Below are 17,500 nucleotides of genomic sequence, written 5' to 3'. Positions count from 1 at the left end.
TTAATGCATTTAGAGCTCTTTAACTCACCTGTATGGTGAAGGGAGATAGAGCTCTTGGACCCACCTGTATGGTGAAGGGAGATAGAGCTCTTTAACCCACCTGTATGGTGAAGGGAGATAGAGCTCTTTAACCCACCTGTATGGTGAAGGGAGATAGAGCTCTTTAACCCACCTGTATGGTGAAGGGAGATAGAGCTCTTTAACCTACCTGTATGGTGAAGGGAGATAGAGCTCTTTATCCCACCTGTATGGTGAAGGGAGATAGAGCTCTTGGACCCACCTGTATGGTGAAGGGCGTTAGAGCTCTTGGACCCACCTGTATGGTGAGAGATAGAGCTCTTGGACCCACCTGTATGGTGAAGGGCGTTAGAGCTCTTTACCCACCTGTATGGTGAAGGGCGTTAGAGCTCTTGGACCCACCTGTATGGTGAAGGGAGATAGAGCTCTTGGACCCACCTGTATGGTGAAGGGCGTTAGAGCTCTTGGACCCACCTGTATGGTGAAGGGCGTTAGAGCTCTTGGACCCACCTGTATGGTGAAGGGAGTGAGCTTCTTCTTATTGATTGTCCTCTCATCAATGGTGTCTGGGACTGACAGGTTGATCATTTTACTGCAGGACAACAGGAGAGACAGACAATGCAGTCAACTGGTGGGGATGGTGATGTGTGGCACTTAATTGTTCCTGTAAGTTGCTGTGGATCAGAGCGTCTGCTAAGATGACAGAAAAACAATGTGTGTGTGTTCTCACCAGAGGATGATGCCGTCTCCTACAGCAGTGAACAAACTGTTGGGGGTGTTGGGGTTCATAGGGAGGACGTGTTTACAGTCAGGGTCCTTCTCCAGCGCTGCATTGATCCAGTTAACAAACGCATAACGCTCCTCCTCTACAAAACACAACCACACTGGGTTAATAACACAACCACACTGGGTTAATAACACAACCACACTGGGTTAATAACACAAACACACTGGGTTAATAACACAACCACTGGGTTAATAACACAAACACAATGGGTTAATAACACAACCACATGGTGACACTGGGGGTTAATAACACAACCATACTGGGAGGGTTAATAACACAAACACACTGGGTTAATAACACAACCACACTGATTAATAACCACAACCACAATGGGTTAATAACACAACCATACTGGGGGTTAATAACACAACCACACTGGGTTAATAACACAACCATACTGGGGGTTAATAACACAACCACACTGGGTTAATAACACAACCACTGGAGTTAATAACACAACCACAATGGGTTAATAACACAACCACACTGGGTTAATAACACAACCACAATGGGTTAATAACACAACCATGGGTTAATAACACAACCACACTGGGTTAATAACACAACCACACTGGGTTAATAACACAACCACACTGGGTTAATAACACAACCACACTGGGTTAATAACACAACCACACTGGGTTAATAACACAACCACACTGGGGTTAATAACACAACCATACTGGGTTAATAACACAACCACAATGGGTTAATAACAATAACACAACCATACTGGGTTAATAACACAACCACACTGGGGGTTAATAACACAACCATACTGGGGGTTAATAACACAACCACACTGGGGGTTAATAACACAACCACACTGGGTTAATAACACAACCACACTGGGTTAATAACACAACCATACTGGGTTAATAACACAACCACACTGGGTTAATAACACAACCACACTGGGTTAATAACACAACCACACTGGGGTTAATAACACAACCATACTGGGTTAATAACACAACCACACTGGGGTTAATAACACAACCACACTGGGTTAATAACACAACCACACTGGGTTAATAACACAACCACACTGGGTTAATAACACAACCACACTGGGTTAATAACACAACCACACTGGGTTAATAACACAACCATACTGGGGGTTAATAACACAACCACACTGGGTTAATAACACAACCACACTGGGTTAATAACACAACCACACTGGGTTAATAACACAACCATACTGGGGTTAATAACACAACCACACTGGGTTAATAACACAACCACACTGGGTTAATAACACAACCACACTAATAACACAACCACACTGGGTTAATAACACAACCATACTGGGTTAATAACACAACCACACTGGGTTAATAACACAACCAGACTGGGTTAATAACACAACCACACTGGGTTAATAACACAACCACACTGGGGGTTAATAACACAACCACACTGGGGGTTAATAACACAACCACACTGGGTTAATAACACAACCACACTGGGGTTAATAACACAACCACAATACTGGGTTAATAACACAACCACACTGGAGGTTAATAACACAACCATACTGGGTTAATAACACAACCACACTGGGTTAATAACACAACCACACTGGGTTAATAACACAACCACACTGGGTTAATAACACAACCACACTGGGGTTAATAACACAACCATACTGGGGTTAATAACACAACCACACTGGGTTAATAACACAACCACACTGGGGGTTAATAACACAACCACACTGGGGGTTAATAACACAACCATACTGGGTTAATAACACAACCACACTGGGGGTTAATAACACAACCATACTGGGTTAATAACACAACCACACTGGGTTAATAACACAACCACACTGGGGGTTAATAACACAACCACACTGGGTTAATAACACAACCATACTGGGGTTAATAACACAACCACACTGGGTTAATAACACAACCACACTGGGGGTTAATAACACAACCACACTGGGGGTTAATAACACAACCACACTGGGGTTAATAACACAACCACACTGGGTTAATAACACAACCACCACACTGGGTTAATAACACAACCACACTGGGTTAATAACACAACCACACTGGGGGTTAATAACACAACCATACTGGAGGTTAATAACACAACCACACTGGGGTTAATAACACAACCACACTGGGTTAATAACACAACCATACTGGGGGTTAATAACACAACCATACTGGGTTAATAACACAACACACTGGGTTAATAACACAACCATACTGGGGTTAATAACACAACCACACTGGGTTAATAACACAACCACACTGGGGTTAATAACACAACCACACTGGGTTAATAACACAACCACACTGGGTTAATAACACAACCATACTGGGTTAATAACACAACCACACTGGGGTTAATAACACAACCACACTGGGTTAATAACACAACAACAACCACACTGGGTTAATAACACAACCACACTGGGTTATAACACAACCACACTGGGTTAATAACACAACCATACTGGGTTAATAACACAACCACACTGGGGGTTAATAACACAACCACACTGGGTTAATAACACAACCACACTGGGTTAATAACACAACCACACTGGGGGTTAATAACACAACCATACTGGGTTAATAACACAACCAACCACTGGGGTTAATAACACAACCACACTGGGGGTTAATAACACAACCACACTGGGGGTTAATAACACAACCACACTGGGGGTTAATAACACAACCACACTGGGTTAATAACACAACCACACTGGGGGTTAATAACACAACCACACTGGGGGTTAATAACACAACCACACTGGGTTAATAACACAACCACACTGGGTTAATAACACAACCACACTGGGGGATAATAACACAACCACACTGGGTTAATAACACAACCACACTGGAGGTTAATAACACAACCACACTGGGGGTTAATAACACAACCACACTGGGTTAATAACACAACCACACTGGGGGTTAATAACACAACCACACTGGGTTAATAACACAACCACACTGGGGTTAATAACACAACCACACTGGGTTAATAACACAACCACACTGGGGGTTAATAACACAACCACACTGGGGGTTAATAACACAACCACACTGGGTTAATAACACAACCACACTGGGTTAATAACACAACCACACTGGGTTAATAACACAACCACACTGGGTTAATAACACAACCACACTGGGTTAATAACACAACCACACTGGGTTAATAACACAACCACACTGGGGGTTAATAACACAACCACACTGGGTTAATAACACAACCACACTGGGTTAATAACACAACCACACTGGGTTAATAACACAACCACACTGGGTTAATAACACAACCACACTGGGTTAATAACACAACCACACTGGGTTAATAACACAACCACACTGGGTTAATAACACAACCACACTGGGGGTTAATAACACAACCACACTGGGTTAATAACACAACCACACTGGGTTAATAACACAACCACACTGGTTAATAACACAACCACACTGGGGGTTAATAACACAACCACACTGGGTTAATAACACAACCACACTGGGTTAATAACACAACCACACTGGGGTTAATAACACAACCACACTGGGTTAATAACACAACCACACTGGGTTAATAACACAACCATACTGGGTTAATAACACAACCACACTGGGTTAATAACACAACCAATAACACAACCACTGGGGTTAATAACACAACCACACTGGGGGTTAATAACACAACCACACTGGGGGTTAATAACACAACCACACAACACAACCACACTGGGGGTTAATAACACAACCACACTGGGGGTTAATAACACAACCACACTGGGGGTTAATAACACAACCACACCACACTTAATAACACAACCACACTGGGGGTTAATAAGACAACCACACTGGGGGTTAATAACACAACCATACTGGGTTAATAACACAACCATACTGGGGGATAATAACACAACCACACTGGGTTAATAACACAACCACACTGGAGGTTAATAACACAACCACACTGGGGGTTAATAACACAACCACACTGGGTTAATAACACAACCACACTGGGTTAATAACACAACCACACTGGGTTAATAACACAACCACACTGGGGTTAATAACACAACCACACTGGGGGTTAATAACACAACCACACTGGGTTAATAACACAACCACACTGGGGTTAATAACACAACCACACTGGGGGTTAATAACACAACCACACTGGGTTAATAACACAACCACACTGGGGGTTAATAATAACACAACCACACTGGGGGTTAATAACACAACCACACTGGGTTAATAACACAACCACACTGGGTTAATAACACAACCAACTGGGGTTAATAACACAACCACACTGGGTTAATAACACAACCACACTGGGGGTTAATAACACAACCACACTGGGTTAATAACACAACCACACTGGGTTAATAACACAACCACACTGGGGGTTAATAACACAACCACACTGGGGTTAATAACACAACCACACTGGGGGTTAATAACACAACCACACTGGGGGTTAATAACACAACCACACTGGGTTAATAACACAACCACACTGGGTTAATAACACAACCACACTGGGTTAATAACACAACCACACTGGGTTAATAACACAACCACACTGGGGGTTAATAACACAACCACACTGGGGGTTAATAACACAACCACACTGGGTTAATAACACAACCACACTGGGGGATAATAACACAACCACACTGGGTTAATAACACAACCACACTGGGGAATAATAATAACACAACCACACTGGGTTAATAACACAACCACACTGGGGGTTAATAACACAACCACACTGGGTTAATAACACAACCACACTGGGTTAATAACACAACCATACTGGGGGTTAATAACACAACCACACTGGGGGTTAATAACACAACCACACTGGGTTAATAACACAACCACACTGGGTTAATAACACAACCACACTGGGTTAATAACACAACCACACTGGGGTATAATAACACAACCACTCTGGGTTAATAACACAACCACACTGGGTTAATAACACAACCACACTGGGTTAATAACACAACCACACTGGGTTAATAACACAACCACACTGGGTTAATAACACAACCACACTGGGGTTAATAACACAACCACACTGGGTTAATAACACAACCACACTGGGTTAATAACACAACCACACTGGGTTAATAACACAACCACACTGGGGGTTAATAACACAACCACACTGGGTTAATAACACAACCACACTGGGTTAATAACACAACCACACTGGGGGTTAATAACACAACCACACTGGGTTAATAACACAACCACACTGGGGGTTAATAACACAACCACCACACTGGGGTTAATAACACAACCACACTGGGGTTAATAACACAACCACACTGGGGGTTAATAACACAACCACACTGGGGTTAATAACACAACCACACTGGGGGTTAATAACACAACCACACTGGGTTAATAACACAACCACACTGGGGGTTAATAACACAACCACACTGGGTTAATAACACAACCACACTGGGGGTTAATAACACAACCACACTGGGTTAATAACACAACCACACTGGGTTAATAACACAACCATACTGGGGGATAATAACACAACCACACTGGGTTAATAACACAACCACACTGGAGGTTAATAACACAACCACACTGGGGGTTAATAACACAACCACACTGGGTTAATAACACAACCACACTGGGGGTTAATAACACAACCACACTGGGTTAATAACACAACCACACTGGGGGTTAATAACACAACCACACTGGGTTAATAACACAACCACACTGGGGGTTAATAACACAACCACACTGGGTTAATAACACAACCACACTGGGGGTTAATAACACAACCACACTGGGGTTAATAACACAACCACACTGGGTTAATAACACAACCACACTGGGTTAATAACACAACCACACTGGGTTAATAACACAACCACACTGGGGTTAATAACACAACCACACTGGGTTAATAACACAACCACACTGGGTTAATAACACAACCACACTGGGGGTTAATAACACAACCATACTGGGTTAATAACACAACCACACTGGGGTTAATAACACAACCACACTGGGTTAATAACACAACCACACTGGGTTAATAACACAACCACACTGGGGGTTAATAACACAACCACACTGGGTTAATAACACAACCACACTGGGTTAATAACACAACCACACTGGGTTAATAACACAACCACACTGGGTTAATAACACAACCACACTGGGGTTAATAACACAACCACACTGGGTTAATAACACAACCACACTGGTGGTTAATAACACAACCACACTGGGGGTTAATAACACAACCACACTGGGTTAATAACACAACCACACTGGGTTAATAACACAACCACACTGGGGGTTAATAACACAACCACACTGGGTTAATAACACAACCACACTGGGGGTTAATAACACAACCACACTGGGTTAATAACACAACCACACTGGGTTAATAACACAACCACACTGGGTTACTGGGTTAATAACACAACCACACTGGGGTTAATAACACAACCACACTGGGGGTTAATAACACAACCACACTGGGGGTTAATAACACAACCACACTGGGGTTAATAACACAACCACACTGGGTTAATAACACAACCACACTGGGTTAATAACACAACCACACTGGGTTAATAACACAACCACACTGGGGGTTAATAACACAACCACACTGGGTTAATAACACAACCACACTGGGTTAATAACACAACCACACTGGGTTAATAACACAACCACACTGGGTTAATAACACAACCACACTGGGTTAATAACACAACCACACTGGGGTTAATAACACAACCACACTGGGTTAATAACACAACCACACTGGGTTAATAACACAACCACACTGGGTTAATAACACACTGGGTTAATAACACAACCACACTGGGGGTTAATAACACAACCACACTGGGTTAATAACACAACCACACTGGGTTAATAACACAACCACACTGGGGGTTAATAACACAACCACACTGGGGGTTAATAACACAACCACACTGGGTTAATAACACAACCACACTGGGGGTTAATAACACAACCACACACAACCACACTGGGTTTAATAACACAACCACTGGGGTTAATAACAACCACACTGGGGGTTAATAACACAACCACACTGGGGGTTAATAACACAACCACACTGGGGGTTAATAACACAACCACACTGGGTTAATAACACAACCACACTGGGGTTAATAACACAACCACACTGGGTTAATAACACAACCACACTGGGGTTAATAACACAACCACACTGGGGGTTAATAACACAACCACACTGGGGGTTAATAACACAACCACACTGGGGGGTTAATAACACAACCATACTGGGGAGGGTTAATAACACAACCACAATGGGTTAATAACACAACCACAATGGGTTAATAACACAACCATACTGGGTTAATAACACAACCACACTGGGGGTTAATAACACAACCATACTGGGAGTTAATAACACAAACACACTGGGTTAATAACACAACCACACTGGGTTAATAACACAACCACAATGGGTTAATAACACAACCATACTGGGGGTTAATAACACAACCACACTGGGTTAATAACACAACCATACTGGGGGTTAATAACACAACCACACTGGGTTAATAACACAACCACACTGGGGGTTAATAACACAACCATACTGGGTTAATAACACAACCACACTGGGGTTAATAACACAACCACACTGGGTTAATAACACAACCACACTGGGGTTAATAACACAACCACACTGGGGGTTAATAACACAACCACACTGGGGGTTAATAACACAACCACACTGGGTTAATAACACAACCACACTGGGTTAATAACACAACCACACTGGGGGATAATAACACAACCACACTGGGTTAATAACACAACCACACTGGGTTAATAACACAACCACACTGGGTTAATAACACAACCACACTGGGTTAATAACACAACCACACTGGGTTAATAACACAACACAAACACAACCACACTGGGTTAATAACACAACCACACTGGGTTAATAACACAACCACACTGGGGTTAATAACACAACCACACTGGGTTAATAACACAACCACACTGGGGGTTAATAACACAACCACACTGGGTTAATAACACAACCACACTGGGTTAATAACACAACCACACTGGGGGTAAATAACACAACCACACTGGGGTTAATAACACAACCACACTGGGGTTAATAACACAACCACACTGGGTTAATAACACAACCACACTGGGGGTTAATAACACAACCACACTGGGGTTAATAACACAACCACACTGGGGGTTAATAACACAACCACACTGGGGTTAATAACACAACCACACTGGGGGTTATTAACACAACCACACTGGGTTAATAACACAACCATACTGGGTTAATAACACAACCACATTGGGTTAATAACACAACCAGACTGGTTTAATAACACAACCACACTGGGTTAATAACACAACCACACTGGGGGTTAATAACACAACCACACTGGGGGTTAATAACACAACCACACTGGGTTAATAACACAACCACACTGGGGGTTAATAACACAACCACACTGGGGGTTAATAACACAACCACACTGGGGGTAAATAACACAACCATACTGGAGGTTAATAACACAACCACACTGGGTTAATAACACAACCATACTGGGGGTTAATAACACAACCACACTGGGGGTTAATAAGACAACCACACTGGGGGTTAATAACACAACCATACTGGGTTAATAACACAACCATACTGGGGGATAATAACACAACCACACTGGGTTAATAACACAACCACACTGGAGGTTAATAACACAACCACACTGGGGGTTAATAACACAACCACACTGGGTTAATAACACAACCACACTGGGGGTTAATAACACAACCACACTGGGGGTTAATAACACAACCACACTGGGGGTTAATAACACAACCACACTGGGTTAATAACACAACCACACTGGGGGTTAATAACACAACCACACTGGGTTAATAACACAACCACACTGGGGGTTAATAACACAACCACACTGGGGGTTAATAACACAACCACACTGGGTTAATAACACAACCACACTGGGTTAATAACACAACCACACTGGGGGTTAATAACACCACTGGGTTAATAACACAACCACACTGGGTTAATAACACAACCACACTGGGTTAATAACACAACCACACTGGGTTAATAACACAACCACACTGGGTTAATAACACAACCACACTGGGTTAATAACACAACCACACTGGGTTAATAACACAACCACACTGGGTTAATAACACAACCACACTGGGTTAATAACACAACCATACTGGGGGTTAATAACACAACCACACTGGGTTAATAACACAACCACACTGGGTTAATAACACAACCACACTGGGGGTTAATAACACAACCACACTGGGTTAATAACACAACCACACTGGGTTAATAACACAACCACACTGGGTTAATAACACAACCACACTGGGTTAATAACACAACCACACTGGGTTAATAACACAACCATACTGGGGGATAATAACACAACCACACTGGGGGTTAATAACACAACCATACTGGGGGTTAATAACACAACCACACTGGGGGTTAATAACACAACCATACTGGGGGTTAATAACACAACCACACTGGGGGTTAATAACACAACCACACTGGGGGTTAATAACACAACCATACTGGGGGTTAATAACACAACCACACTGGGGGTTAATAACACAACCACACTGGGGGTTAATAACACAACCACACTGGGGGTTAATAACACAACCATACTGGGGGTTAATAACACAACCACACTGGGGGTTAATAACAAGACCACACTGGGTTAATAACACAACCACACTGGGTTAATAACACAACCACACTGGGTTAATAACACAACCACACTGGGTTAATAACACAACCACACTGGGTTAATAACACAACCACACTGGAGGTTAATAACACAACCACACTGGGTTAATAACACAACCACACTGGGGGTTAATAACACAACCATACTGGGTTAATAACACAACCATACTGGGTTAATAACACAACCACACTGTGTTAATAACACAACCACAATGGGTTAATAACACAACCATACTGGGTTAATAACACAACCATACTGGGTTAATAACACAACCACACTGTGTTAATAACACAACCATACTGGGTTAATAACACAACCACACTGGGGGTTAATAACACAACCATACTGGGTTAATAACACAACCACACTGTGTTAATAACACAACCATACTGGGTTAATAACACAACCACACTGGGGGTTAATAACACAACCACACTGGGGGTTAATAACACAACCACACTGGGGGTTAATAACACAACCATACTGGGTTAATAACACAACCACACTGGGTTAATAACACAACCATACTGGGTTAATAACACAACCATACTGGGTTAATAACACAACCACACTGTGTTAATAACACAACCATACTGGGTTAATAACACAACCATACTGGAGGTTAATAACACAACCATACTGGGTTAATAACACAACCATACTGGGTTAATAACACAACCATACTGGGTTAATAACACAACCACACTGGGTTAATAACACAACCACACTGGGGGTTAATAACACAACCATACTGGAGGTTAATAACACAACCACACTGGGTTAATAACACAACCACACTGGGGGTTAATAACACAACCATACTGAAGTTTAATAACACAACCACACTGGGTTAATAACACAACCACACTGGGGGTTAATAACACAACCATACTGGAGGTTAATAACACAACCACACTGGGTTAATAACACAACCACACTGGGGGTTAATAACACAACCATACTGAAGGTTAATAACACAACCACACTGGGTTAATAACACAACCACACTGGGGGTTAATAACACAACCATACTGGAGGTTAATAACACAACCACACTGGGTTAATAACACAACCATACTGGGGGTTAATAACACAACCACACTGGGTTAATAACACAACCACACTGGGGGTTAATAACACAACCATACTGGGTTAATAACACAACCACACTGGGTTAATAACACAACCACACTGGGGGTTAATAACACAACCACACTGGGTTAATAATACAACCATACTGGGGGTTAATAACACAACCATACTGGAGGTTAATAACAAAACCACACTGGGGGTTAATAACACAACCACACTGGGTTAATAACACAACCACACTGGGGGTTAATAACACAACCACACTGGGTTAATAACACAACCACACTGGGTTAATAACACAACCACACTGGGTTAATAACACAACCACACTGGGGGTTAATAACACAACCATACTGGAGGTTAATAACACAACCATACTGGAGGTTAATAACACAACCACACTGGGTTAATAACACAACCATACTGGAGGTTAATAACACAACCATACTGGAGGTTAATAACACAACAACACTGGGTTAATAACGCCAACCATACTGGAGGTTAATAACACAACCACACTGGGTTAATAACACAACCACACCTGGGGTTAATAACACAGCCACACTGGGTTAATAACACAACCATACTGGGGGTTAATAACACAACCATACTGGAGGTTAATAACAAAACCACACTGAGGGTTAATAACACAACCACACTGGGTTAATAACACAACCACACTGGGGGTTAATAACACAACCATACTAGAGGTTAATAACACAACCACACTGGGGGTTAATAACACAACCACACTGGGTTAATAACACAACCATACTGGGTTAATAACACAACCACATTGGGTTAATAACACAACCAGACTGGTTTAATAACACAACCACACTGGGTTAATAACACAACCACACTGGGGGTTAATAACACAACCATACTGGAGGTTAATAGCACAACCACACTGGGTTAATAACACAACCATACTGGGTTAATAACACAACCACACTGGGTTAATAACACAACCATACTGGGTTAATAACACAACAACACTGGGTTAATAACACAACCACACTGGGGGATAATAACACAACCACACTGGGTTAATAACACAACCACACTGGGTTAATAACACAACCACACTGGGTTAATAACACAACCACAATGGGTTAATAACACAACCACACTGGGGGTTAATAACACAACCACACTGTGTTAATAACACAACCACACTGGGGGATAATAACACAACCACACTGGGTTAATAACACAACCACACTGGGTTAATAACAGAACCACACTGGGGGTTAATAACACAACCACACTGGGGGTTAATAACATAACCACACTGGGGGTTAATAACACAACCACACTGGGGGTTAATAACACAACCATACTGGGGGTTAATAACACAACCACACTGGGGGTTAATAACACAACCATACTGGGGGTTAATAACACAACCACACTGGGTTAATAACACAACCACACTGGGGGTTAATAACACAACCACACTGGGGGTTAATAACACAACCACACTGGGTTAATAACACAACCACACTGGGTTAATAACACAACCTCACTGGGGGTTAATAACACAACCACACTGGGTTAATAACACAACCACACTGGGGGTTAATAACACAACCATACTGGGTTAATAACACAACCACACTGGGTTAATAACACAACCATACTGGGTTAATAACACAACCACACTGGGTTAATAACACAACCACACTGGGGGATAATAACACAACCACACTGGGTTAATAACACAACCACACTGGGTTAATAACACAACCACAATGGGTTAATAACACAACCACACTGGGTTAATAACACAACCACAATGGGTTAATAACACAACCACACTGGGTTAATAACACAACCATACTGGGGGTTAATAACACAACCACACTGGGGGTTAATAACACAACCACACTGGGTTAATAACACAACCACACTGGGGGTTAATATCACAACCACACTGGGGGTAAATAACACAACCACACTGGGGGTAAATAACACAACCACACTGGGTTAATAACACAACCACACTGGGGGTTAATATCACAACCACACTGGGGGTAAATAACACAACCACACTGGGGGTTAATAACACAACCACACTGGGTTAATAACACAACCATACTGGGGGTTAATAACAAGACCACACTGGGTTAATAACACAACCTCACTGGGGGTTAATAACAAGACCACACTGGGTTAATAACACAACCACACTGGGGGTTAATAACACAACCATACTGGGTTAATAACACAACCATACTGGGTTAATAACACAACCATACTGGGGGATAATAACACAACCACACTGGGTTAATAACACAACCACACTGGGGGTTAATAACACAACCACACTGGGTTAATAACACAACCACACTGGGTTAATAACACAACCACACTGGGTTAATAACACAACCACACTGGGGGATAATAACACAACCACACTGGGTTAATAACACAACCACACTGGGGGTTAATAACACAACCACACTGGGGGTTAATAACACAACCTCACTGGGGGTTAATAACAAGACCACACTGGGTTAATAACACAACCACACTGTGTTAATAACACAACCACAGTAGGGGATAATAACACAACCACACTGGGTTAATAACACAACCACACTGGGGGTCAATAACACAACCACACTGGGGGTTAATAACAAGACCATACTGGGTTAATAACAAAACCACACTGGGGGTTAATAACACAACCACACTGGGTTAATAACACAACCACACTGGGTTAATAGCACAACCACACTGGGGGTTAATAACACAACCACACTGGGTTAATAACACAACCACACTGGGGGTTAATAACACAACCACACTGGGGGATAATAACACAACCACACTGGGTTAATAATACAACCACACTGGGTTAATAACACAACCACACTGGGTTAATAACACAACCACACTGGGTTAATAACACAACCACACTGGGGGTTAATAACACAACCACACTGGGTTAATAACATAACCACACTGGGGGTTAATAACACAACCACACTGGGTTAATAACACAACCACACTGGGGGTTAATAACACAACCACACTGGGTTAATAACATAACCACACTGGGGGTTAATAACACAACCACACTGGGGGTTAATAACACAACCACACTGGGGGTTAATAACACAACCACACTGGGGGTTAATAACACAACCACACTGGGGGTTAATAACACAACCACACTGGAGGTTAATAACACAAGCACACTGGGGGTTAATAACACAACCACAATGGGTTAATAACACAACCACACTGGGTTAATAACACAACCACACTGGGGGTTAATAACACAACCACACTGGGTTAATAACACAACCACACTGGGGGTTAATAACACAACCACACTGGGGGTTAACAACACAACCACACTGGGGGTTAATAACACAACCACACTGGGGGTTAATAACACAACCACAATGGGGGTTATTAACACAACCACACTGGGTTAAAAACACAACCACACTGGGTTAATAACACAACCACACTGGGGGTTAATAACACACACTGGGGGTTAATATCACAACCACACTGGGGGTTAATAACACAACCACACTGGGGGTTAATAACACAACCACACTGGGTTAATAACACAACCATACTGGGTTAATAACACAACCACACTGGGTTAATAACACAACCACACTGGGTTAATAACACAAACACACTGGGTTAATAACACAACCACAATGGAGGTTAATAACACAACCACACTGGGGGTTAATAACACAACCACACTGGAGGTTAATAACACAACCACACTGGGTTAATAACACAACCATACTGGAGGTTAATAACACAACCACACTGGGGGTTAATAACACAACCATACTGGGGGTTAATAACACAACCACACTGGGGGTTAATAACACAACCACACTGGGGGTTAATAACACAACCACACTGGGTTAATAACACAACCACAATGGGTTAATAACACAACCACAATGGGTTAATAACACAACCACACTGGGTTAATAACACAACCACAATGGGTTAATAACACAACCACACTGGAGGTTAATAACACAACCATTCTGGGGGTTAATAACACAACCACACTGGGTTAATAACACACTAAGACGGCTGTGCTACCTGAGAATGAGTGTTGTGTTCCTTCACTGGACAGCTCACTGGTTCCTCCTATAGCCAAAATCCCCTCCTTCCTGTTGATGGCCTTCCGGAAGCTCTTTGCTATGTCATCACCCTTCAGCTCCTTGGCGATCTGTATAAACACATGTTATACATGTCACATGTCTGATAGGACAACCTCATCACCAGACCGTGAGCCTGTCTCATGTCTGATAGGACGACCTCATCACCAGACCGTGAGCCTGTCTCATGTTTAATAGGACAACCTCATCACCAGACCGTGAGCCTGTCTCATGTCTAATAGGACGACCTCATCACCAGACCGTGAGCCTGTCTCATGTCTAATAGGACGACCTCATCACCAGACCGTGAGCCTGTCTCATGTCTAATAGGACGACCTCATCACCAGACCGTGAGCCTGTCTCATGTCTAATAGGACGACCTCATCACCAGACCGTGAGCCTGTCTCATGTCTAATAGGACGACCTCATCACCAGACCGTGAGCCTGTCTCATGTCTAATAGGACGACCTCATCACCAGACCGTGAGCCTGTCTCATGTCTAATAGGACGACCTCATCACCAGACCGTGAGCCTGTCTCATGTCTAATAGGACGACCTCATCACCAGACCGTGAGCCTGTCTCATGTCTAATAGGACGACCTCATCACCAGACCGTGAGCCTGTCTCATGTCTAATAGGACGACCTCATCACCAGACCGTGAGCCTGTCTCATGTCTAATAGGACAACCTCATCACCAGACCGTGAGCCTGTCTCATGTCTGATAGGACAACCTCATCACCAGACCATGAGCCTGTCTCATGTCTAATAGGACGACCTCATCACCAGACCGTGAGCCTGTCTCATGTCTAATAGGACGACCTCATCACCAGACCGTGAGCCTGTCTCATGTCTAATAGGACGACCTCATCACCAGACCGTGAGCCTGTCTCATGTCTAATAGGACAACCTCATCACCAGACCATGAGCCTGTCTCATGTCTGATAGGACGACCTCATCACCAGACCGTGAGCCTGTCTCATGTCTGATAGGACGACCTCATCACCAGACCGTGAGCCTGTCTCATGTCTGATAGATCCTCATGATGTGGATCAGTAGGTAACGGAAGAGCTGAATCACCTTCTGTTTTACCTCTGTGGTCACCCTCTTCACATTTCTGTGGTCACCCTCTCTTCACATTTCTGTGGTCACCCTCTCTTCACATTTCTGTGGTCACCCCCTCTTCACATTTCTGTGGTCACCCCCTCTTCACATTTCTGTGGTCACCCTCTTCACATTTCTGTGGTCACCCTCTCTTCACATTTCTGTGGTCACCCTCTCTTCACATTTCTGTGGTCACCCTCTTCACATTTCTGTGGTCACCCTCTTCACATTTCTGTGGTCAACCTCTCTTCACATTTCTGTGGTCACCCCCTCTTCACATTTCTGTGGTCACCCTCTTCACATTTCTGTGGTCACCCTCTCTTCACATTTCTGTGGTCACCCTCTCTTCACATTTCTGTGGTCACCCTCTCTTCACATTTCTGTGGTCACCCTCTCTTCACATTTCTGTGGTCACCCTCTTCACATTTCTGTGGTCACCCACTCTTCACATTTCTGTGGTCACCCTCTTCACA

General features: G+C 43.0%; 1 protein-coding gene across 1 annotated transcript in view; it reads right to left on the bottom strand.

Moving 5' to 3' along the window:
• LOC135526817 (plastin-3-like) overlaps positions 1–17,500 on the bottom strand; it is a 109,540-nt gene that overhangs the window by 74,840 nt on the left and 17,200 nt on the right. The window contains exons 4-6 of the mRNA XM_064955491.1: positions 15,867–15,996; positions 749–884; positions 529–610 (exon numbers count right to left, since the gene is read on the bottom strand). Of these exons, the coding sequence (XP_064811563.1) occupies positions 529–610; positions 749–884; positions 15,867–15,996 (348 nt within the window). The remainder of the gene's footprint in view (positions 1–528; positions 611–748; positions 885–15,866; positions 15,997–17,500) is intronic.

Source organism: Oncorhynchus masou, chromosome 32 (genome assembly GCF_036934945.1).
Source record: "Oncorhynchus masou masou isolate Uvic2021 chromosome 32, UVic_Omas_1.1, whole genome shotgun sequence".
In the NCBI taxonomy this organism is placed as follows: domain Eukaryota; kingdom Metazoa; phylum Chordata; class Actinopteri; order Salmoniformes; family Salmonidae; genus Oncorhynchus; species Oncorhynchus masou.
This window is presented reverse-complemented; position numbering and strand designations above follow the sequence as displayed.